This window comes from Balaenoptera borealis (assembly GCF_965194805.1).
Source record: "Balaenoptera borealis genome assembly, chromosome: 18".
Classification (NCBI taxonomy): domain Eukaryota; kingdom Metazoa; phylum Chordata; class Mammalia; order Artiodactyla; family Balaenopteridae; genus Balaenoptera; species Balaenoptera borealis.
The window spans coordinates 3950051-3974874 of record NC_138877.1 but is presented as its reverse complement, the minus strand read 5'-3'; the positions used below and the strand labels follow the sequence as shown (position 1 = coordinate 3974874).

The 24824-nt window shown below is 45.2% G+C and overlaps 1 protein-coding gene across 12 annotated transcripts in view; it reads left to right on the top strand.

Annotated features, from left to right (window-relative positions):
- SPATA13 (spermatogenesis associated 13) overlaps positions 1 to 24824 on the top strand; it is a 266445-nt gene that overhangs the window by 147442 nt on the left and 94179 nt on the right. Inside the window, exon 2 of one of the 12 annotated variants that reach the window (XM_082365031.1) lies at positions 18467 to 18589. The exons of 10 other annotated variants lie outside the window; for them this stretch is intronic. Coding sequence is in view for 1 of the 2 variants with exons in the window: in XM_082365025.1 (XP_082221151.1) it covers positions 7427 to 7522 (96 nt within the window). In the remaining variant the exon portion in view is untranslated. Of the gene's footprint in view, positions 1 to 5581; positions 7523 to 18466; positions 18590 to 24824 lie in introns of those variants that run through there. One more of the 12 variants, XM_082365025.1, reaches the window with a different exon arrangement.

Genomic DNA, 24824 nt, shown 5'->3' with positions numbered 1-24824 from the left:
AGCCTGTCCAGTTAGGTGCTGTCTCTGTGTTGGCTCTGCCATGCCCCCGCCCCGTCTCCCCCTGGCCTCGGGCTCCCAGCCAAGCCCCCCCATTCCCAGCTCTGCTGCCTGCTGTCTGGCTCGTCTCTTTCTCCAGGAGCCGTCGGGGAACCTGCAGGGTGCTGCTCACCCAGGATTGCTCAAGCCATTCCATAACTGCCTTTCTTGACAGAATCCAGCCCTAATGCCCTGAGGTGTTTGTTGCATGTAATTAACCTCTCTCTGATGCTCCAGAGTGAGATGGGTGGCTCGGTGCGTCCTTGGGAGAGTTGATGAGACATTCACTGTCTGTGCTCCGTGGTTCGGATGAGGATCATCGGTGTAACTATGGAGCAGGTTAGGTTTACTGCTCCCCTCGCACAGGGGAGGGGATCGAATGTCCTGGCCACAGCCCTGTAGGAAGAGTCAAGGCTGAGATTTGAATGCGAGGCTGCCATACCCAGGAGATCCACACGCACGTCCAGCGTCTGTCTGCTCTGAAGCTCATAACCCTCCACAGCAGCTTCCCAGAGCCTTTTACGAACTAGAGGAGGGAAAATGAGGGGCACTTGGGGCCTCGCGGGAGTCCCGGACCAGCCCTCCTCCATCTCCCTTCGGGGCCAGGGGCGCTTTCTGACTGTGGGCGGCAAAGCCCCAAGTGGACAGAGATGGTCCTTGTTTCTCATACATGGCTGTGGCCATTTGCTGTGGTCGGGATGTCAACATTCGTGGCCACAGGTAATGCCCCATCCTGTGCTCGTGATCTTCAACTGTTACCTCACCTAACCAGGACCTTAAAGGACCTGATTTCTTGGCCAGAAACAACCTCCACCTGTTTCTGTGACACAGGACTGCTCTTTGTCACTGTGGAAGCAAGGCGAGCTCAGCATTGTCATTTCAGACACTGTGTGCCTGACTCAGGGCATCTTTTGCTCTGGTCAGATCTGAGCTGGACCCCCAATTCTCTCTCGGGGTTCAGCCATGGGGCCGGGGATCTCTAAGAGGACCCTGCCTGCTAATCTGGGAGAGGGAGGGGCCAGCCTTTTCCCTCCCATTAGAACCGTTACAGAGTTTGTTCCCGAAGCCTGGCAGGCTGTCCTTAGAGAAAAATAGAACTCAGGTCCGAAAGGACTAGACTGGAAGGTGTGGGCGGGTGAGATGCGGCCTGCAGGAAACTGGGATCTTTGCCCGCCATCTCTGGCAGGTGCGGGGGGGCTGGTGCCCCATGTTTGTTGTCTTAGAGCAGAGGGGGCAGGAGGCCAGGGAGGAGATGTGTTCCTGGTATCGGAACTTTGATCACAGGCTTTCCTGGCAATTACTGTTCTCCATAATAGAAGCAGCGAGCAGTCTTGTGGTGGAGTGTTAAAATTACAGTCACATTAAACAAGGTCAGGCCCTACTACGTCACCACCACGTGTGCTGTATAAAAAGAGAGGAGGCCCTAGTCCTAAAACCACTTAAACCATGTGGGCATTGAAACTTGTCCAGTTTGGATGTTGGGACTGTCTGCGGCTGAAAGGAAGAACAGCTTCAGAAAGTTTGCTCCCTTCCCCCTTTCTCTTTTATGTGCTGGATGCTGGGAAGGGAACCAGCCCCTGCCCTGTGGAGGCTCACACTCTTTCCGGTGGGAGTGGTAGGCACGTGAAAGGAAAGACCTGTAGCAGGTGAGGGATCAGTTTATGGGGAGGGCGTTAGGTGAGCCCATGGGAGGCCGAGGATCCAGGAAGGCTTCCTGGAGGAGGAGCTAACCACAGCCAGGGCTGAATAGGAGTGTGCAGGTTGGGGGAGGGGCTGACAGAGGGAGGCATTGTAGCCTCTGGGGACAGAATAAGCAGAGGTGGGGACACGGACCCCAGCTTGGAGATGAGGGACCCTCAGACAATTCTGCCCATCATTCATGGCTGTTAACCATTTGCCCAGAGCAGTGGTTCTGCATCTGCATCAGCTGAGAATTTGTTAGAAAAGCAAATTCTAGGGCTCTCCCCTGGAACCGCCGAATTAGAGTTTCTGGGGTGTGTGTCTGTACTTTAACAGCCTTCCAGGTGATTCTCACACACGCTGAAGTGTGAGAACTAGTGCTTTAGAACGTATGTTTTCCAGACATCCTAAAAACAGCTGCTCTTCATCGCCACCTGGTTGTCCTTCAAAGTGACTGTGTTCCTGCCTGGTTGGACACGTCAGACCTCCCTCGAGCCATCAGCTGTCCAACCTTCTCGTTCTTCTCCACCGTGTACAACCTCACAATTTCTCTTGTCCACCCTGCTTCATTTCATCACATACTAGTAATTTATATTATTTCTATAACATGATTTCTTAGTGTTTGGCGGTTGTCAGGTAAACTGGGTTCAGGTCCCAACCCTGCTGCTTGCCCGCTGTGTGACCTTGGGGAGGCATTGACCTCTCTGCCTCAGTTGCCTTATCTGAACAATGTACATCATGGTACCCATCTCTTCACTGAGTGTTTCAAACTTTGCTGGACGTTGGAATTACCTGAGGGGTCTTTAAGAAAGGTTGATGCCTGCTCCCATCCCCAAATATTGTAATTGGTTGTGGGTGTGACCTTGGCATTGGAATTTCCCAGGGGCGGTAAAGTTGGGAACCACGGTCACAGGCTGTGGTGCGAATGAGATGAGTCCCCACTTGCGAAGTGCTCAGAAGGGGGTCTGGCCTGGCTCTTCTGTCTGATGGGGGAGGGGAGGCTCTGTTGGTTCTGTGATGGTGGGGGAGAAGGCAGAGCTGTGTTGCTCGTTCTGTGAACACTTGTTGGATGTCGAGGGCCTGTCGGTTTGGGGATCTCCTGATGACTCTGTCTTGTTCTGAGACTTAGGGGGTGAGGTAGCCCAGCACAGTGGGTCTCCAGGTCTGACTCTCTGGGCATCCGCTGGGCAGGACTACAGAGGTCCTGCGTGAACAGAGCACACAGGCCCCCACCCCCCAGCCAGCATTCCCAACACGGGACACCCTTTTCCCTCCTCTGTGCAGAATAACTTGAATTTTCGGAATATAACCAGCTTCTAAAATCATGAAGGAGCAGTGCTTTTCAGTGAAAATGGGAATCGGGCCCCCTAGGGTTCTGACCCTGCCCTAATCTGTCATTTGAACTTAGACGCCAGTTTTCTAAATTTATTTATTTATTTTTGGCTGCGTTGGGTCTTCGTTGCTGCGCACGGGCTTTCTCTAGTTGCGGCGAGCGGGGGCTACTCTTCGTTGCGGTGCGCGGGCTTCTCATTGCAGTGGCTTCTCTTGTTGCGGAGCACGGGCTCTAGGCGCGTGGGCTTCAGTAGTTGTGGCACGCGGGCTCAGTAGTTGCGGCTCGCAGGCTTAGTTGCTCCATGGCATGTGGGATCTTCCCAGACCAGGGCTCGAACCCGTGTCCCCTGCATTGGCAGGCGGATTCTTAACCACTGCGTCACCAGGGAAGTCCCAGACGCCAGTTTTCAGACACACAAAACATCTCTGGACTTGATCTCTCTTTGGCACCTGAACTGTCTTCTAGGACAGTGGTCCCCAACCTTTTTGGCACCAGAGACTGGTTTTGTGGAAGACAGTTTTTCCACGGTGGGGGTGGGAGTTTTTCCACGATGGCTCAGGTGGTACTGTGAGCGAGGAGGGCGAGGGGGAGCGGCAGATGAAGCTTCGCTCGCTCGCCCGCCGCTCACCTCCTGCTGTGCTGCCTGGTTCCTAACAGCCCGCGGACCGGCTGGGGACCCCTGTTCTAGGATCTAAATGTGACTATGTTATAAATTATGTATTTCTAACCGTTATTTGAAAAACAAACAGTCTTTTTGCATACTCTGTCCTGTCACATATTCATCCTACCTTCATTCATTGTTTTATTAATTCAGCAAATATTGATGAGTATCTGCTTTGCATCAGACACCAAGCTGGCAGTTTCATCCCTTCTTTCCTGTGGAAGGACAAGCGTATCTGTCAGCATGTAGAAAGTGTTTCTTTAGGTTTTCGTTCATAGCTGCAGCCTTCTCTCTACCTGTCTGTTTTGGTGACGTAATTACTCCACTTTTAATAATAGAACATCTGAAGGACATTTTTCATGTTGACTCCATGGGCCTTCTTTGAACCCTGCTGAGATTAATTAAATCAAACCCCATGCAACAATTATCCTAAAATATCCCAACAAGTTATTAAAATCCAGTTTGCCTGGAGCCCTGAGTCAGTGATCCACAGTCAGTACCCTCAGGATGAAATCCGCAATCCAGTTTAAGGTCTGGGGGTTTCTGATTTCTTTTAGTCCAGAGTCCGTCCTAGTGGTTTGGCCAAATTAATTAAAGAAATGAGAAACAGGGGAATTCATATCTCGAGTTTACTATTTGTTCTCTTTCTGTGGAAAAGTTAGATTCTGTTTTTGGTTTTGTTTTGCCGTGCAGGGCCTACAAGGACCTGACGTTTACTCTTAGGTTGCCCCTAGTACATTTAAATGTGTGTTGCAAATGGAGATAATTGATTCACTATATTTGTTCTGCTGCCTGATTACTAAGTGAAAATCTACCACCGGGGAAACTTTTGTGTAGCCAGCACACAAGTAGCTCAGTATTATGGTAAAGACTAGCCTCCATTGTTGTGGTCTTAACATTATCAGTGGTGTTACCCACAGACTGAATAGGCTTTAGAAATACAGGCCTTCACAGGAATTGCCCTGGCTTAAATATTCCATGGAGCCTTCTGAAATAACATCCCCCAAACCTTCATTTGAAACAATAAAGAAGGAGGGGATATATGAATATCTACAGCTTCAGTTATATCAAAAAGGATTAGGTATTTAAAATGAGAAAAGTTAAAAATGTATTTTAGCTTTAAGAATCTGAGGTTAAGGAATAATCCAAGACATATCGGGAAAAGTCAACAATATTCTTCAAAATGGTATGTTCTAAGATCTGCCCGACCTGCTTTCTCTGCTTGTTCTACCTTTGACTTTCCTGAAACAAACCTAAACTCCCCCGAGTGGATTGAGTGGCCCGTCTTGCTGAAGAGCCTGCTTGTTTCATCAAGTCCAGTCCAGCTCTGGCGTTGGAGTATCTCTCTGAGTCCTCAGGCTGCTCTGCCAGAACCGTGGTGTCGTGCACGTCCCAGAAAAGGATGGGGGACTTCACTGTTATGGCCCGGCTCCAGTTCTGGGGTGTGTGTGTGTGTGTGTGTGTAGGTCTAGGGTAGGGCCAGCCTGTGTGCTCTGCTGAGTCAGTGTGTCTTAGAACCAGTGACGTTCCCGCCTAAGTTGGGTCTAGACTTCTGGCCTCCCTAAGAAATGAAGCAGTGGAAGTCTGAATAAGGAAAGTGGCAGCCTCTTTTGAAGACTGATTTTTTGATGACAAGTCACGGCAAGGTGTGAGGGAGAAGGCTGATTTGTAAACTTGCAGCTTGTGGAATTGGGCTGAATGTTGGGATTTTCTTTTTCTTTTCTTTCTTTCTCCCTTCCCTTCCCTTCCCTCTTTTTCCCCCCGTACCGTGAGGCATGTGCGATCCTAGTTCCCCCAACCAGGGATCAAAGCCACGCTCCCTGCAGTGGAAGCGCGGAGTCTTAACCACTGGACCGCCGGGGGAGTCCCTCTATTCGTGTTTTCAACGGCTGTCCTCACCCGCCAGCATCAGTGTCAACAGCTCCGCTCACGGTTGAGCCATCTGAAGGCAGACCCTGTGCCCAGTCTCAGCTCTTGAACTGCCGCGTGCCTGGCAGAGTGTCCTGTGCTCATGGATGATGACTGCTCACTGGGACGAGGGACGGTCCATCCATAAACGCGGTCGTGCTTCTGGCCGGGGGAGGCGCTGGCGTTGTCCAGTCTCGGCCAACTCCTTCCCTCCAGCCTCGCCTTCCGCCTTCCCTTGTGAGATTCTGCGTTGGGCTGGAGGGGAGTGACGTACGTTAACCTCCTCTGGACTTCCTCTCAGGCTAGGATCTTCTGCTCCCAGGGACGGGGTACCCAGAGGAATGGAGAGGGTGCTCCGTTTGTCCCCGCTCTCCTCCTCCATCTGCTGGTCTGCGCTTCCCGTGGCTCCACTCAAAATTAGGAAAAGTACTCAGGCCGAGAGAACACCATCTGCCTTCCTTCTGATACAGAAGTAATCTCGTCGGAGGAAGCAGGAACTCTCCCTGCTTTTCCTAGTCTTTATTTCTAATCTGACCCCTCATCCAAGGTGCTCACCCTGAGTGGGTGCCGACCCGGAAGCCTTCAAGTGGGACACGGAAGCAAGAATATTCTAGCATTACAAGATCAGCGCCTGCAGGTGGACAGTCAAAGCGTACAGTACCACTGCCGCTGCCTAAAGATGTGCGAGTTGGTAGCGTGGCTACTTACATTCTCAGACTAGCACATCTGAAGGAAGTTTATCACACTGATTTCCTGGGGGCTGTTTCCAAGCCTGCTGAGATTAATTAAATCAAACCCCATGCAACAACTATTCTGAAGCAAAATGGCTTATTAAATTCCGGCGCACATGCTGGATTACTGAATTTGTATTGTCCAACTAGATGATTATGTTTTTGTTTGTTTCCTACTATAGGACTTTAATATCCTTTTTTTTTATTTCTGTGGGTGGATACAACCAATCTCTTTTGGTTATTCTTTCCTGCTGGGATGAGGTCTCTCTAGGGAAGAAGGAAATGCCTGCTGTCAGCAGGACAGGACTGTTTTCTAGGCTTTCCTGGAAAGTTGTTTCTGTAGAACTAGGTCTTTCTCTGCCCACAGTGCTTCTGTTTTTCTTGGGCTGGGGATTTTTAAGAAGGCTTTGTGTCAGTTGGAACACTTGTCTTCTGAGATGAAGATAGTGGCCATCTGTGCAGATCGGTCTGGGAGGAACACAAGGTTGGCTCAGCAGGAAGGTTCCTGGTCCCTTGTCACCCGGACCCGGGGCAGCCACTCCTCTGTGTGTGCTTCTGGGTCAACTAAAAAGACCTGGGAAGCACTTCGGTCATTATTGAGAGAGGATTTTTTTAAAAAACATAATGCTGTTGAAATCGTGTGTGTGTGTGTGTGTGTGTGTGTATTTTACTGTTTCTTCCAAACAGAAGAATTTCTTTTATGTGATTGTTTTAAAGAGAGCTGGTCATGCAGTGACCAGTTATTACACAAGACATGCCTGGTTAGTGAACTTTTCCTTGTACAAACTCACGGCTGCGGGATTCAGAAAGAATTAACTTGGAACACATTTCTCATGGGCTTTTAGATGGAAAGATATTTCCCCATTGGGAGGATCCCACAGCTTTCACCTTAGAGGAGTGAGAACTTCCGCCCTGTGTCGGGATCCACTCACTGAGGGCTCGGGAGGAGATCGGGGTGGTTTCGGGTTCCCAGGGCAGGGTGCCATCTGAGTGCAGAAGCCCTTGGAATGCGCTGCCCGTTGGCTGCCCGTTGGCTGCCTGTGTGCTCCGTGCTGCCTCGGCGAGAGGCAGAGGGAGATGGGGGAGTGGTGGCCCTCATCTCAGAACCTGCGGGACATATCTGAGCACCTGCTGCTTCCATGTGGAGGACCAGATGGTGGAAATGTTACAAGGGTGAGGTGGACGTTTTCAAAGAAGTGGTTATAGAGGGCTGGTAACTACGGTGATAGCCCAGCAGGGAGGTGGCCACACCTGCTTGCTGGTGCTTGACGGGGTATCTACGCGGGAATTCAGACAGACTTCTGGCATCTGTCCTGGGCTCTCCGGCTGAACCTGTCTATGTCAGTCATGAGGTTTGGATGGTCAAGGAAAGGTCTCTGTAAAATACCCAAGTCCTGGTGTTTGGTTGTGTGGAAGACGCAGCAGTGGTGCGTAGGTGGTTTTCTTTAGCTGGACTAACATTGGTAAAAGTCAGCATCTGACCCAGAAGAGGCAAGTGTTGGCAGAAGAGAGTGGGAATTCGAGAGTTCAGGCAATGTGTAATTGTATTCGTGGAGAGTTTTAAATTCTTATTTAATTTAAAAAATTAAGCTTTTTTATTTTGAGATAATTATAGATTCACATGCATGGTAAAATACAGTGATATTTACATGATATTGTACAACACCACAACCAGGATATTGACATTGATTCGTGAAGCTAAATAACATTTCCATCACCAAGAGGGTCACTTGTGTTGTCCTTTTATTTCAAAAGTGTTATAAAATTCGAATCGTACAGTGTGTTAGGTATTGCTTTTCTTACTCAACACAATTCTCTGAAGATGATACTACTCCTTCTTTGGATATGGGCCTTGCATATATGTTCTCTGACTCTGCAGCTTGTCTCTTTAACCTCTTAACAGGGTCCTTTGCAGAACAAAAGTTTTTCATTTTGATGAGATCTAATTTACTGATTTTTTTCCTTTTATGGATTATGCTTCTGGTGTCAAGTCTAAGAACTCTTTGCCTAGCCTTAGATCTTGAAGATTTTCTTCTGTTGTTTTTTAAGTTTTATAGTTTTACATTTAAGTCCATGACCCATTTGAGTTAGTTTTTGTATAAGGTGTGAGATTTAGGTTGTGGTTTTTGTGAAGTTTTTGTTTGTTTGTTTGTTTGTTTTTGCCTGTAGATGTCTAATTGCTCCAGCCCCTTTTTTGTTAAAAAGACTATCCCTCTTCTGTTCAATGCCTTTTGCACCTTTATCAAAAATCAGTTGGGCGTATTTGTGTAGGTCTGTTTCTGAGTTCGCTTTTCTGTTGAATTTAGCTATGTGTCTCAGCCAATATCACAGTCTTGATTACTATAGCTATGAGTCTTGAAATTGGGTGGATTGATTCCTCCCACTTTATTCTTTTTCAAAATTGTTTTAGCTAGTCCAGCTCCTTTCCCTTTCTACATAAATTTTAGAATAATCTTATCATATCTACAAAAAAATCTTGCTGGAATTTGGGGAGAATTGACATCTTTACTATGTTGAATTTTCCAGTCAGTGAACACAATATGTCTCTCCATTTCTTTCATCAGCATTGTGTAGTTTTAAGCATGCAATTTCTGTTCATGTTTGCATAGATTTACACCTAAGTATTTCATTTTTTGGAGAACTTGTAAATGGTATTGTATTTTTTATTTCAATGTCCATGTGTTCATCGCTAGTATATAGAAATACAGTAATATTTTTTTTGGATGTTTAACTTGTATTATTTAACCTTGTAGAGCTCACTAATTAGCTCTAGGAGTTTTTTGGTAGATTCCTAGGGATTTTCTATGTAGACAGTCATGTCATCTGCAAATAGGGATGGTTTAATTTCTTCCTTTCTAAGCTGTATGCCTTTCATTTCCTTTTCTTGCCTTATCGCACTGGCTAGAACTTCTCATGATGTGTTGAATAAGAGTGGTGAGAGCAAAGTCCTTGCCTCTTCTTTCTGATCTTAGCGGGAAAGCATCTTGTCTTTTCACCATAAAGTATAATGTTAGCTGTAGGTTTTTGGTAAGTGCTCCTTATCAAGTTGAGGAAATTGCCCTCTATTCCATTTTTTTGAGAGTTTTTTTTGTGATGACTGAATTTTATCAAATGTTTTTTCTATCGATTGATATGATCATATGATTTTTTTCTTTAGCCCGTTAATATAATGAATTATATTGATTAATTTTCAAACATTGAACCAGCCTTGGATCCCTGGAATAAACCCAAATGGAATAAACCCCACTTGGTCATGTGTATAATTATTTTTATATATTGTTGTATTCTCTTCTGTTTTATTAAGCATTCTTATGTCTATATTCATGAAGGATATTGGTCTGTCTGTAGTTGGGTTTTTGTATTTGTTTTCGTTTGGTTTTGGTGGTGGTGGTAGGGTACTATCTTTATCTGGTTTTGGTATGAGGGTAATACTAGCTTCATAAAATGAATAGAAAATGTCTTTCATTTCCTGGATGACAAAGGGTGGAATCGGTGTTAATTCTTTCTTAAATATTTGGTAGAATTCTTCAGTGAGAGCATTTGGGCCTGGAGATTTCTTCTTAGTTTTGAAATGACATATTCAATTTCCGTAAATGATTACGGTCTGTTGAAGTTATCTATTTCATATTGTGTGAATTGTGGTAGTTTTTGTTTCTTGAGCAAGTGGTCCATTTTGTCTAAGTTGTCCAATATGTGTGTATAGAGTTGTTCATAGTATTCCCTTATTCTCGTTTTTTTTTTTTTAAAGAATCAATTTTATTTATTTATTTATTTTTGGTTGCGTTGGGTCTTTGTTGCTGCGCGCAGGCTTTCTCTCGTTGCACTGAGTGGGGGCTACTCTTCGTTGCGGTGCACAGGCTTCTTCTCATTGTGGTGGATTCTCTTGTTGCGTAGCACGGGCTCTAGGTGTGCGGGCTTCAGTAGTTGCGGCACGCAGGCTCAGTAGTTGTGGCTCATGGGCTTAGTTGCTCCTCAGCATGTGGGATCTTCCTGGGCCAGGGCTCAAACCCATGTCCCCTGCATTGGCAGGCAGATTCTTAACCACTGTGTCATCAGGGAAGTCCCCCTTATTATCTTTTTGATGTCTGCAGTGTTGGTAGTGTTACCTTATTTCATTCCTAATATTGGTATATTGTGTCTTCTTTTCTTTGTTCTTTGTCAACCTTGTTAGAAAGTTTGTAAATTTTATTACTCTTTTAAAAGAACCAGCTTTTAGTTTTACTGATTTTTGCTGTTTCTGTTTTCAATTTCTTTTATATCTGTTCTTGCCTTTATTATTTCTTTCCTTTGCTTGCTTTGGGTTTATTTTGCTCTTTCTCTAGGTTCTTGAGGTGGGAGTTTAGACTACTAATTTTGAGAAGTTTCTTATTTTCTTATGTATTTATTTAATGCTGTAAATTTCCCTCAGAGCATTGCTTTAGCGGTGTTCTACAAATTTTGATATGTTGCATTCTCATTTTCATTTTCATTCGGTTAAATGTATTTTTTAAATCTCTCTCTAGACTTCCTCTTTGACCTGTGGATTATTTAAAAGTATGTTGTTTAGTTTCCAGATGTTTGGAGATTTTCCTTTTATCTTTCTGTTATTGATTTCCAGTTTATTCCATTACGGTTGGAGAATACATTCTGTATGATTTCAGTTCTTTAAAAATTTTTGAAGTTTGTTTTATAGCCCAGAATATTGTCTGTCTTGATCTGTGTTCTATGTGTATTTGAGAAGACTGTATATGTTCTGTTGCTGTAGGGTGGAATGTGCTATAACTGTCTAATCCTGTTGGTTAATGCTGTTAATCCTGCATTGGCGTGTTTTGTTGTAGTGATGTTAATAGTGATTATTTGTTTCTTGCTTTTGTTTTTTTCTGGTGAGGGAAGGGGAATGAGGATTAGACAGTGAAGAATTTGAAATCATATTGTCTGGCAAGAATAAGGAGGCTAAAACTCCATATTGCCAATCTAGGGCGACTTTGACAACCATCCAAGGAAAGAGTAGAGTTTCTATTCTGTGTTGAAAATGTAGGTACCAGAGGGCCAGTTTATTACCCCATTGTTTTAGGATTAGAAAGTCTGAAGAAAACCATGCTTGATCTCAAAATTAGAGGTCAGACAGCTAAAGTTGCTGACCAGGACTGGAGGAAAAGGATATATTTCAAGGTTGTTTACATTACTTCTTGTTGAATAGTATTTATTAGTTAGCTGGCTTATTGCTTATTAAGTATTCAATCTTTAATTAGATCTAGAGCAGAGTCATGGGTTATTGACATAAAAGCTATATTATTAATCTATTCTAAAAAGTTTGTTATGTAATTCCTCTATTCCAGACCTGGTGTTAGTTCCTGAGAATATAAAAATAAACTAGAGAGACATGGACTTAAGTATTTTTGATTCTCCCACAGAAGAAAAACCTAGAAATCTCAATGGCTTCCACAAAGACTGATTACTGGAAAACATAAGAATAAATTAAACCTTGAAGATGATTTTAGTTTCAGATGCTGCAACTTAAATATGAAAGACAGTATTAAATATGCTGTGCAGGGAAACTGTTTTATTACATGGTTGCATAGTCACTTTCAGTTAAAAGCCTGGCATTTCTTGCAGGTCTCCTGTGTGCCAGGCACTGTAGTGAGTGCAGGAGATCTGGCTTTGCTTAGCCCCTGGTGTACTCTTTCTTTCTTAAGTCTGATTGTTATAAAGATAGAGGCCAAGTATAAATTTCTTAAACCTTATATGCATTTTTATGTATTATTTCTTAAGAAATAGAAGCTTCCATGTGTACTGAAAACTTTTATTTACATCATTTTTTCAGTAACACAACTATATAAAGAATATCTACATAAGTCATGTTGAATTTAAATACAAACAGATCCGGTATCAGTGTCAATACTGAAGTTACCTCACATCGTTTTGTAAACACACTATTAGTTTAACCTGTTTAACCAGGTATAATTATAGAAGGGCAGCAAAGACCTTGGTCTATTACTTTTCATGTGACACAACAAAAAGTAAGAAAATACAGTTAAATGTATCATAGTATTTGCTTTCTTTTTCCCAATGACATCACAGTTTCCCTTTAATATCTCTTTTTCAGATCACAAAAACATGTTATTCTCCCAGAAAACCAGTTGCTTTGATTAATGGGGCCAGGCCAGTCCAAGGACAGATTAAGCACACAGGAACCTGGCATGATCCCTGGAAATGGTCCTGTCTTCTTTCTGTCCCCTTGGGGCTCTTTAATTTAATCACCGTGTTTTCTGTTAATTCTCTAAAGAAGTTCCATATATCTAAATAAATGGTAGATGATTGGTTGATAATCTATTTTTGATATTTTACTTTTATTTTAAAAAATTTTTATTGGGAATTCCCTGGTGGTCCAGTGGTTAGGACTCCGCACTTCCACTGCAGGAGGCCCAGGTTCAGGGAACTAAGATCCCACAAGCAGCGTGGGGCAGCCAAAAAAAAAAAAAGATTTTATTGAAATATAGTTGATTTACAATATTGTGTTAGTTTCAGGTGTACAGCAAAGTGATTCAGTTATACATACATATATAAACATATATATTCTTTTTTTACATTCTCTTCCATTATAGGTGGTTGACAGACTATTAATTGTTAAAAAATAACAAGCTCATGCTTTATTGTTTATCATTTTATTAACAAGCCTCCTCCTTTCTTCCTAGTATAAAAAGAAGCGGAAAATGGTCTATTCAACTTCTTTGTTATTCCTCAGTTAGTCACAGCATGGCGGACGTGGACACCGCTGTACTTCCCTGATTCACCATTATTTTTAACTGTGACATTAAGTTCTTAGAGATATTTGGAAGAAAGTGATCAAATGCCTGTATAACAATTCAGGCATGTATCCGTTGGTCTGGCTGATATGGTTTGCCTTAGATAAATCACGTAACTTCTTTGAGCCTTGTTTCCCTGTCTGTGAAGTGAATCTGGCTGATCATAAGGGACCCTGCCTATTTAGTTATGGCTGTTTTCACTGTCATCTCTGGCTGGTCTCTGAGCTCCAGTGGGTAGAGAGCTGTGGCCGGTGGTCTTTGTATCTGTGACAGCCCCAATGCTGCAACTGCGTTTGCCTTCTGGGGCCAGGCATGTAACAGGAGCTATGCCGTTTGGATGGAAACTCAGTAGGTTCTGCCTGTCGGGTCCCAAGGGAAGGTGGCCCAGTGTTAGCAAACTTTCTTATTTTCCAAGAGAATCCAGAAATCTTAATGCAAGTGAAATCTCTTTATTCTTTTTTTTAATGTTTTATTTATTTAATTTATTTTTGGCTGCGTTGGGTCTTTGTTGCTGCGCGCGGGCTTTCTCTAGTTGCGGCGAGTGGGGGCTACTCTTCGTTGCGGTGTACGGGCTTCTCATGGCGGTGGCTTCTCTTGTTGCGGAGCACAGGCTCTAGGTGCGCGGGCTTCAGTAGTTGTGGCTCGCGGGCTCAGTAGTTGTGGTTCGCGGGCTTAGCTGCTCCGCGGCATGTGGGATCTTCCCGGACCAGGGATCGAACCCGTGTCCCCTGCATTGGCATGTGGATTCTTAACCGCTGAGCCACGAGGGACGCCCGAAATCTCTCTATTCTTAAATATTGAAAATGAATTCGGTTTTTAAAAAACTCCCCGTGTAGGCCAAAACGGCATGAGAGCTATGAAATTCAAGCTGAAAACCCGTGCTTGCCAGTCCTGAGCTTGCTTTTAAAAATGTGTGTTGAATTACCAGCAGTTCACTGAGCTGCTTTATGATATGGCTGCCACAAATAGAGATCTTTTAGAAACGTCTGAGAAACATGCATCTGTCTTCTTGTAGTAAGAGCTTGTTTTACTCCACAATTATGACATTACTTGTTTTTTTTAAAATTTTTATGTTATATTGAAGTACAGTTGATTAACCATGTTGTGTTAGTTTCAGGTGTACAGCAAAGTGATTCAGTTATGCATATACATGTATCTATTCTTTTTCAAATTCTTTTCCCATTTAGGTTATTACAGAATATTGAGCAGAGTTCCCTGTGCTGTACAGTAGGCCCTTGTTGGTTATCTATTTTAAATATAGCAGTGTGTACCTGACATTACTTGTATATAGTGATTAACAGTACTAGTAATAACAAGTACCATAACAAGCATGCCTACTGTGTGCCATTCGGTGCTGGGAGGGCATTATTCTCTGCATAAGAAAGATGCACATATTGAAGATCAGAAAGTTTAAATAATGACCTGAGCTGACACATTCTGTCTAATGGCTGAGCTGAGATTGTAACCCTGTGGTTCATTCTTCACCATTCCTGCCTGTTACCACCTTCTTACTCTATTAAGAATGAATGGACTGCACGCCTGAAACTAACACAACATTGTTAATCAACTATACTCCAATATGAAATAAAAATTTTTAAAAAAAGAATGAATTGGCACCACAGCAAAGCCACCAGCCTCATTTGTTTCTTTTTTAAACAGTTTTATTGAAATATAATTGATATACACATACTACTATATATAAAATAGATAACCAATGAGGACCTACTGTATAGTACAGGGAATCATACTCAATATTTTGTAATAACCTATAAGGGAAAAGAATCTGAAAAAGTATATGTATATGTATACATATACATATACTTTTGTATATGTATACATATAGATATGTATAACTGAATCACTTTGCTGTACACCTGAAACTAATACAACTACAATTGAAAAAAAAAAAGAAATATAATTGACATACTGTGCCACTCATCCATTTAAAGTGCAGAATTAAATTGTTTTTATTATATTCACAGAGTCATGGGAATCATCCCCACGGTCAATTTTAGAACATGTTCATTGCCCCAGAAAGAAACCCCCATGCCCACTAACAGTCACTCCCCTTTCCCCCCAGACCCCCAATTCTTTGTGCAATTAGTTACCAATAAATAATGACTGTTAGAACTGATGGCTTAAGCTCCTTTTAAAGAATGAAGCTGATATTAGCCATATTTTAATATTCATATTTAATATTTATCTAGTATTAACCATATTCTAGTATTTGTTTGAAATAATAGATGATTTGGTTCAGTATATGAAATTTTAACAGCTGATTAGCTGAAATTTTTCCTCATTAAATTCTTTGACAAAGGAGTACTCTTTTTTTCTAATAATTCTTTGGAATGTCTCTGGAAGCTGTTGTAAAAGAATGTAATTTTCCCTTGAGGAAATGCCTAAGGTCATGGGCTCCAGAGTCAGCCAGCCTGGGCCCAAGTTCCGGCACTCACTGGCGCGTGATTTTCCCCGCTTCCTGATTGTCGCCCAGGATCCTAGGGCCAAGGTCCTAGGGCCTTTCCGAGGGTTCACAGAGGTTCTCCATGAGGGGTACTTCACACAGGAGCTGCGTTTAGTAAGAGCTGAGGGTTAAGTGATTGTGTTCCCGTATTTGTCATCAGTACCTGCTATAGCCTCGCAGCCGATACGTGTCTGAGTGAAAAGTTGCGTTGAAATTATTAACCTACTTGTGGAAAACTCCTCTTCGGTTTCTTTTTTTTTTTTTCCCTGTAGGAGGAATCCCGCCTTGGGAAGGAAGCCTGGCTGGGTGACATGCAAGCTATTTCTAGAAAGGCTGAGTCTTCCCACCACCCTTAGTGTAAAGATGAGATTAGCGTGACTTCAAATGCTATGATTTTTATGGTCCTGTCTTTATCCTTCCTTAAGCTGTATCCCTTAATTTTTCAAAACCTTCATTTCTAGTAGTTTTGGGTGCTACTAATGGGGTTACAGTTTGCCGTGCAGATTTTATCGGCATTAGAAAACTCACTGTTGTTCTGCATCGTTAAGCAGACCCATTAAACAAGGCCTAGTCCGTCCAAACGCACCCGACGAGACCCCGGGGGGCGGGCTGGGGGTGTGTACCACCGTGACCCGCATGTCGTGGCACTGTTCTCCGTGCTGGCGGGGGGCCTCACAGGGGGCGAGGGGCACCGTGATTGTCATTGCTGCATTTGGGATCGGGCTTTATGGGGCTTCTCAAGAAAGATGTCTACTCACATATATTTCCTGCTCATGGTAACTGGCCAGCAAAGGTAGAGAAAGATTTCTACATGCACACGTGACTTCCTAGCAATAAGGTTAAAGCCTCTCTTTTTTTTTTTTTTGAGTTATTTTTTCCAGTACTCTCTTGGGTTCTTTCTCTTACTGAGTCTAAATCTCTTCATTTCGTTTTCTTTCATTTGTACGTTGAAGTTGTTTTAGCAGAGGACTGAGTGTTTCAAAAATCACATAAATTGAACATACGTTTTTCACCTATAAGTCAAATATAATGAATGCAAACTTCCTTCCATGTAGACATAACTCTTCCCTGTGGAAAATGCCATCAAAGCAAACCAAGGTTGGTGGCAGAACTAGAAACATCTGACCAGGCATCCTCACTCCTTAAACTTAGTACCCGAAAAAGCGTCATGTCCAAAAGTTGGAACTCTTTCTACGTGGAAAGTTTTCAGAGATCCAAATCAAGGCATGTGTTACTTTATAACGCTCTCCATTGGCTGACGGTGGCCTTACCTGTTGGCGCACCTGGCCTGGGGGAGGAAGAGAGGTGACCTGCATTGCTCTCCACACTGGGATTGGAAATTTAGAGCATTCGTTCAAATCCTGATCTTGCCCTGTGCGATTTTTAAAATGATCATGTAAGCATCCTCTGAAATGGTGCTACCTGGGTTTTTCATGTATTGGTTCACTTCCTACATACAACACAGTGAGCAGACATTAGTACTCGCACCCTGTGAAGCTCAGGGAGGTTAGGTAACTTGTTAAAAGTCACCCAGAAAAGCTAATTTCCTTCACAGGACTGTTGTGAGAAGTTACATAAAGTACTAAGTGAAGAGTCACTAGCTGCTGCTTTTTTTTTTAAACGTATTAAAAATCATTCAGTTTTATTAATTAACATATATTAAGTTCCCACATAGCCTAAATAAACCTTTAACAATCCACCTGTGATTCTCTATCAAAATAAAGATTACAGGAATTCAGAAGGATTCTTGTTCTTCTGGTAGAATGATCTGAGAAATGTGATTTCTATGGTTTACAAAATGGAGGCTAATTATTTAGTAAACAGGGATGCATTATACATTAATTTTATAACATCTTATGGGAGAGTTACCTATCCTTTTCTTGGATATCGATGAAGATGTATTTATTTCAAACATGCCAACTAATATTCAAGACTTCTATCGATTTAGTGAATGTTTATCAGGATTTTAATGAACTACCATCTTTTTATCCTAAAAAGCAATTTAAAATTTAGAATGATCCTCTGTCTTAGTTGAATACAAAGAATGATTCCCTGAACGCTTAACTTATGGTGATCTATAGGAATGTTTTAAATCAGTGACAAACATCATCTCCATTTAGATTTTCATTGTACATTTTACATTACAGTGTCTTTAAACATCCATGGGGAACTAGATATAAAAGATTCCCACCTAATATAGAAGGACTTCTCTTATCTTTGAGGTATCCACAATCAAAAACCTGAGTTTACATTCACACTAGAAAGAAAGGCATGTAGTAATTTGAGAGTTGAATTATATTCATTATTGTTTTCAAATCACCTCATATAATGACTGGCTCCTTCTTTATTCATGGCAGTGTTGACCGCCATGTTTGAATGACTGATTTTGAAGAAGTATCTGGTATCTGTGCTCACTGAGAATGACTCATTTTGAGAAATCAGTGTTAAACTCCTTTGAATGTTGAAATTCCCAACAGAAAATCCTCTGGGAAGAATTTTTGGTTCTACCCAAACCCAAGTAGTCAGACTGCTTTTGTCCTGAAACCCAAATGATGCAGCTGAACAGAACCGCCCCTGTTGACTGGGTCACAGGTGGGCCCAGCTGTCACCTGTCCACACACCCACTGCCTGGTCCCAAGCAAGCACCCTCCCACGTATGGGAAAGAGGGGGAAACATACAGATAGGGCCAGCCGCATTGCCAAGATGATCACATTCTCATTGTTGTTGCTAGTTTGGGTTTTTCTGGAGTGTATATTTAACTTGTTGATTTTTTTTCTCTCTGATGTGTAATTGTTGTTATACATTAACTTAATGCCAGGCAGCAGCATGAACCTACAAATCACACTGGTGGGTTTTTGTGTTCTGTGCAGGACAAAGTTCAAAGCTCTGATAATTTCATGGTCTGAGCTCTCCTGCTGAGCGACCAGGACCTAAAATAAATTCATCCCTACTGTGGTGTGACCTCGGTGGTGGCCTTTTGAAGACTTGGAAAGGTAGGATGGGTCCAGTCTGCTGTTTTTAAATGAAATAGTTCTTTCGTTATCTTAAGGGAGATCGGAGTGAAAGGAAAACCCATTGTTTTATTTTTGTTCTGAGTTTAAGGTCAAGTGGTAGCGTGTATCAAAAGTAAGCATTGCTTTACTGTTACAGAATTTGAGTGGATATATGAGTTGTTCCCCAGGAAATAAATCACGCCTTTCAGGGCAGGCGCTGGGAATCATCAGTCTTTCGAAAAGTGCATTCATTTTACATTATGTTTTGCTTCTCCAGGGGACCTACTCTGTAATTGTATTTGTTACCAATTTGGGCATTTCCCCCTTTTATGTAACTTAATATAAGCCTTTCCTAATAATGGAGACCAGAGCACCTCACTGTGACGTGTGTTTGTGGCGCTGAGTAGATGCTAGTTTGTGTGACCAAGGGCTATACAGTAAATGCTTTTGTTTATAACTGTTCCCAGCACACATGACAGGCACTAGGTAAAATTTTATTGCTTGCTTTATGAAAGATTTTTTTCACAAGGGATTTTATTTATTGGCAACGTTCTGCCATGAGTATGATTTTTTTAGGGGCCTATAATTTAGATTTTTCTGATTCAAGGCTATAATTTACTCTAAAGCTACTTGGAAATCCATTCTGTAAGAAATAAACCAATGCAGAGAATTAAGGGACTGAGATTTGCAAGGACCAAATTAAGTTAGGACTTTGATTTTACCTCTGGAAATAATTTACTTCTTCAATTTTGAGTCCATTAGTAGCCTGTCATTTTTGACATCATGATTATTGACAATTCTGCATATCTAGTCTTTGAATATGCTCTCATTTCAGAAACCTTAAGCAAATCATTGGTCTCAACATACAAGGCATGGCATTTTAGAGATCGTATGAGGCATTTTATTGAAAATTTCTGATTACCTGGATTTAACAGTTTCTTCCAGAGAAACAGAACTGAAATGAGAGAGCGAGAGAGACCGAGAAGTTGACTGGCTTTAAGGAATGAGCTCATACAGTTGCAGGGCTGGCAACAGCACAGTCTACAGGGCAGCTCGCCAGGCTGGAGAGTCTAGCAGGAGCTGATATCGCAGTCTTGCCCCAAAGGCAGTCTTGAGGCTGAATCCCTTTCTCTTTGGGAGACCTCAGTCTTTTAAGGCCATCTACTGATTGGATGAGGCCCACCCACATTATGGAGGGTCATGTCATCTGCTTGACTCAAAGTCTCCTGATTTAACTGTTCATCATATTTTTAAAAAGTGCCTTCACAGCAACATCTAGACTAGTGTTTGACCAAATAACTGATACCATGGCCCAGCCAAGCGAACACGTGACATTAATCATCACTGCCGCCAAGTGGGGAGATATGGATGTGACAGTTTACCTGTGTGGACGATAAAAAGTTCTCTTTCCTCCACCTGCTCACATGATGTGGAGTTAATTTCAAAGTAAAAGTGGAAAATTAGAAAGCTGGGGAGTAACCACAGGAAAATTCGATGCCTCACCAGTGATTAGAAACGAGAAGTGGGACTAAGGACAGGAGGGGAGGACACATCAAGGATATGCCAAGGTCACGTCCTGTGGGTGCAGGGGCTGAAAGTAGCCTTTAGACAGGGAAGGGTGTGCGAGGTGGAAGAGCAGGGGCAACGGCCCAGCGAAGGTGATGCCCCGGTGCCCCAGAGCCCCAGAGCTGCACACAGACGGAAGCTCAACAACGCGCCCTGACTTAAGGCTCCAGCAGAAATGATTTTCGGTTGGCATCAGGGTTTGAGTCAGGCCTCTGTGCCCAGTCCCCTCGCTAGAGAGAAGTTACCTTTCAGGATTTTGCAGCCTTAAATTTCAGGAAGTGAAAGCAAAGCACAGTAGTTGAGTGGGCACATTAATTTTCTGCATGGAAAACACAGGTTTTAGAGAGAAGGGCTCCACGGGGCAATTTGTTTGAAATGGGCAACAGGACTATTGGAAAAAATCCATCAAATGGAGAGAAAAAGAAAGCAATTCTGAGAGATAGGGTAGGAAATCATAGTGCCTTTGGCTTTTGTGCGTCCTGGGGAAGTTCTAATTGGCTAATTTATCAAGAAAGCGATTCCATTTCCACAAAGTCACACTTCGTCTGCTGTTCAGTTAAAAGGGCCTTGGTGTGGGTCAGATGGGTAGGAGCGGGTTTGTGCAAACGGGGCAGAATCAACAAAGAGCTTTTTATTAATCCTTTTCCTTCGGGAGGCCCTTCCAGCAGACGCTGAGCTCTACATTGTGACACTTTGGCAGCAAACTCCTTTTTTCAAAGCAGCGTCACCTGTGCTGTCACTGGTCACAGGCTCCCAGGCTTTCAGACCCATGAATTCCTTCACTGTCCCAAGAAAGGGGAGAGTGCCAGACCTCTTTTTCTGACGCCTCAGGGTGTGCGGGGGCCATGCCCAGAGGCCACTGAGCTCGCTGTGGCCCCCGAGGGTCCGGTGGCTGCCTTTCTGAGTGGCCCCAGCTGGCTCTGGTTCTCAGCCAGCTGTGCTGCCCAGTGTCCCCGCGGCCTCCTCCTACAGAGTCTGACAGAGGCCTGGAGAACAGCCGCCCCTCTCCTCCCCCTGCGCTTACTTCTAGTCGATATAATTTTTTTTTTAAACAAATTTATTTATTTATTTATTTTATTTTTGGCTGTGTTGGGTCTTCGTTTCTGTGCGAGGGCTTTCTCCAGTTGCGGCGAGTGGGGGCCACTCTTCATCGCGGTGCGCGGGCCTCTCACTGTCGCGGCCTCTCTTGTTGCGGGGCACAGGCTCCAGACGCGCAGGCTCAGTAGTCGTGGCTCACGGGCCCAGTTGCTCCACGGCATGTGGGATCTTCCCAGACCAGGGCTCGAACCCGTGTCCCCTGCATCGGCAGGCAGATTCTCAACCACTGCGCCACCAGCGAAGCCCTAGTCGATATAATTTGGTGTAATTTGATGTACGTCATCCAAGTAGTGGAAGTATACTCCGGGTTAAATGGTGATCTCCGAATTTTCAAATCGACGGCCTCTTGTCGGTACTCCTGGATTCTCTGCAACCATGGCCTGTCGATCGGCCTCCTCGAAGCTCTGCTTGGTGGCCGCGCACCTGCCCGCCTGGCTCTGCCCGCCCCCGCTCCCCAGCGCGCCGAGGGCACGTCCTTCAGCATGTGGGGCCCTGGGGCCCTCCTCCCCCTCAGCTCCAGCCGTTCACTCACTCCGCACATCCCGGGACACCGGGGGCTCTTCTGAGTCAGGAACCAGTTCTGTGCACGTCTTCTGTGGCGGCAGAGCCCAGCCACCAGCTCTCAGAGGGCCGTGTCCCCTGCCTCGGGCTCCAGGGGACAGAGTTGGTCTGCCCACTCCCGGGGCCTGGTGGGGTGGCCGGGGTGGCGGGGAGCGCGGAGGATGTGTCTGGGGAGGAGAGGCGCGGGAGGCGGGTCTCGGCGGAGTTTGAGAGGCCGCGGAGGCCTCCGTGCGGGGGGGACAGCGCAGACCTGCGAGCCGCGGGCGGACTGAGGTGCAGGGCGTCCGCACGGGGCCGGATGGGAGAGTCCTGTTCCGCCTGCTGCTTTCTGAACACCCGGCTCGGGGCCTCGCACGTCCCGGGAGTTCCTTACGGTTTGTGAAAGTCGGTGTGAGTCAGGGCGGGTGTGAACCATGAGGGCCCGAGAACCAGGCTGCGGAGGTTGACTTTCGACCCGGGAAGGGACGTGAGCGTGGCAGGTGCTGGCTGTGACTGGGGACACACTTCAGGACCTTTCCCTGAGGACATGGCATTGAGTGCGGAACGGATGGAGAGCAGGAAAATGATCACAGCTCTTGGTGAGCAGTAGCGCAGCCCGAGGCCGGGGGCGTGGGTGTGGACGTGGACACAGGACCTGGGGGTGCGGGCGGGAGACCGGTGAGGACATGGGGGAGGAACGTGGGGTGTTCTCCAGCCATGGGTGTGGACAGCGGGGAGAACGGGCAGTGTTAGCAGGGGACGCTGGAGGTTTCCTTGTCTCGGGGGCTGCTGAGAAGAGGCCGTGGGTCCTGGTGCAGACGCCCCTGGTTCTTAGGAGAGTTCCTCCCCGAGCAGGGAAGGGGGCGCAGTGAGTGGCCCCTCGGGCGCACGGAGCTGGAGAAACCCCCGTGTGGAACAGAGGGCAGCTGATGAGGAGGTGAATAGACGGGAGCAGCGCCAGGTAGAGCAGCGGCCGGGGCGTGCCAGGAGCCTGGGGAAGAGCAGGGCTCACGGTGTCCCAGGCTGCGGGGCCGTCGGGGGGGAGGTGGGGAGGGCGCCTTTGGTTTGGTGCCGGGCAGTAAGTAGCACGTCGGCAGTAGTATAGCAAGAACGGTTTCCAAACGCAGCGAGGCAGCGGCAGGAGTAAAGGTGCAGCAGTTCCCCCCGGGACAGTCCTCTGTCGAGGGCTCCGCACGCACACGCGTGCTGGGTGATGGAGCTACAGCGACGGGCAGGGCTCACGTAGCCTGGTCCCTCGTAGCGTTTCCGAGCAGCGAGGTGAGATGAGTCAGCAGGGAACGGGGATCCACTGAGAGAAGTCCAGACGGGAGGGGTCCTGAGGACCGTAGGGACACAGGAGAGGGGCGGGAATTGGAGAAGAGAGTGTGGGGGCCTCAGCTGTGCAAGCGTCTGGTCCATCTTCCCACCTACAGGCCCTCGTTTTAGGCCCTGACGGCGCCTCATGGGTCTCCACTGCCTCTGGTTACGTGGGCTCTGGCAGCTTCCCCCGAACATGGAGAGGGTCCTCGAAGAACAGATTCTAGAGTGGTGAGACCCCAGTTGTACACGGAGCTGAAATGCACGTTATGTCGGGCGAGTGCCCGTAGACGCGGTGGTTTAAATGTGCATTTCTAGGTGTCCTGAACTTTTGTCATTCAGAACAGGATTTTTTTTTTTAAAAAAAGAAAGGAAAGCTCATGTAGCTAACATCACGCTGAGATTTCTCTTTCCCTTCTGGCCTGCAAGAGCAGGGCAGGACCTGGAGAGGAGAGTCCGGGCCCGTTGCTGGAGGAGGAGCAGCCCTGCGAGAGTCGGGACGTGGCCGGCGGGGGGGACGCGGCTCTTGATACTGCGGTAGTTGGTTCCTGTGGACATCTGAGTCGTTCACGGACTGTGGCGTTGGATCACTGATTTTTCATCCAACCTCCCCCTCACATGACTTTTGAAAAGACAGTTACTTCACGTCTTCTTAACCTGTGGCCGTTTTCGAACTGTGGTCCTTTGATGACTGCATCGGTGATACTCAGACTGAGTTGGTCACTGTGCTGAGTTGGGTTTCTTCCGTGGCCGAATCACTTGTTTGCTGTTTAAAAATTCTACCTGCTTAAGGTATGTGGAGTCTTGACTTCACCGGCTGGGCATGAGTCAATGATTTCGTCTGTACTGTCCAGGGACAGCTGCAAGATGTTTGCCTGTTGGAGCAGGAGATAAACCAGTGCACCTTGTAAGGGTGAATTATGGCTAAATTTGTGGGAAGAGGGCAGTGTAGCTTTCTGAAAGTTTCCCCATCCCCTCCCTCCAGCGCCAGCCTCTGGCAACCACTGGTCTGCTTTCAGTCTCCATGGACTTGCCTGTTCTTGACATTTCATAGAAATGGGATCACATAGTATATGGGCTGTTGAGACTGGCTTCTTTCACTTAGGATAATATTTTCAGTGTTCATCCATATGTAGTATGTATTAGTGCTTCTTCTTGTGGCCAAATAGTATTCAGATCTACGGGTACATTGTATTTGGTTTATTCGTGCATCATTGGGTGGATGTGTGGTTTGTTTCCACTTTTTTAACTCTTAGGAATAATGTTGCTATAAACATTCACGCGCAAGTCTTTGTGTAGACAGGTTTGCGATTCTCTTGGGTAGATACCTTAGGAGTGGAATTGCTGGGTCGTATGATAACTTTGTAGTTCATATTTTTTGAGGAACTGCCCAACTGCTTTCTAAAGTGGTTGCACCGTTTTACATCCCCATCTGCAGTGTAAGAGGGCTCTGATTTCTCCAACATCTTTGTCAACACTTGTTATTGTCGAGAACAATACAGTATTCTAGCAAACTCCTAATTATTCAGGCACTGATTATCTGTGAGGTGGGTTTTCTAGGATTTTGGTTTCTCTTTCTTTCTTTGTCTTCCAAGCAACTGACCTGTTGGTTTCACTTCAACAATATCTAGTTTCACTTCCCTGGGGATAGGAGGGAACGTGGGAGATGTTAAACTGGTTAATGTAGGTACATATTAACACCTGTTAATAAGTT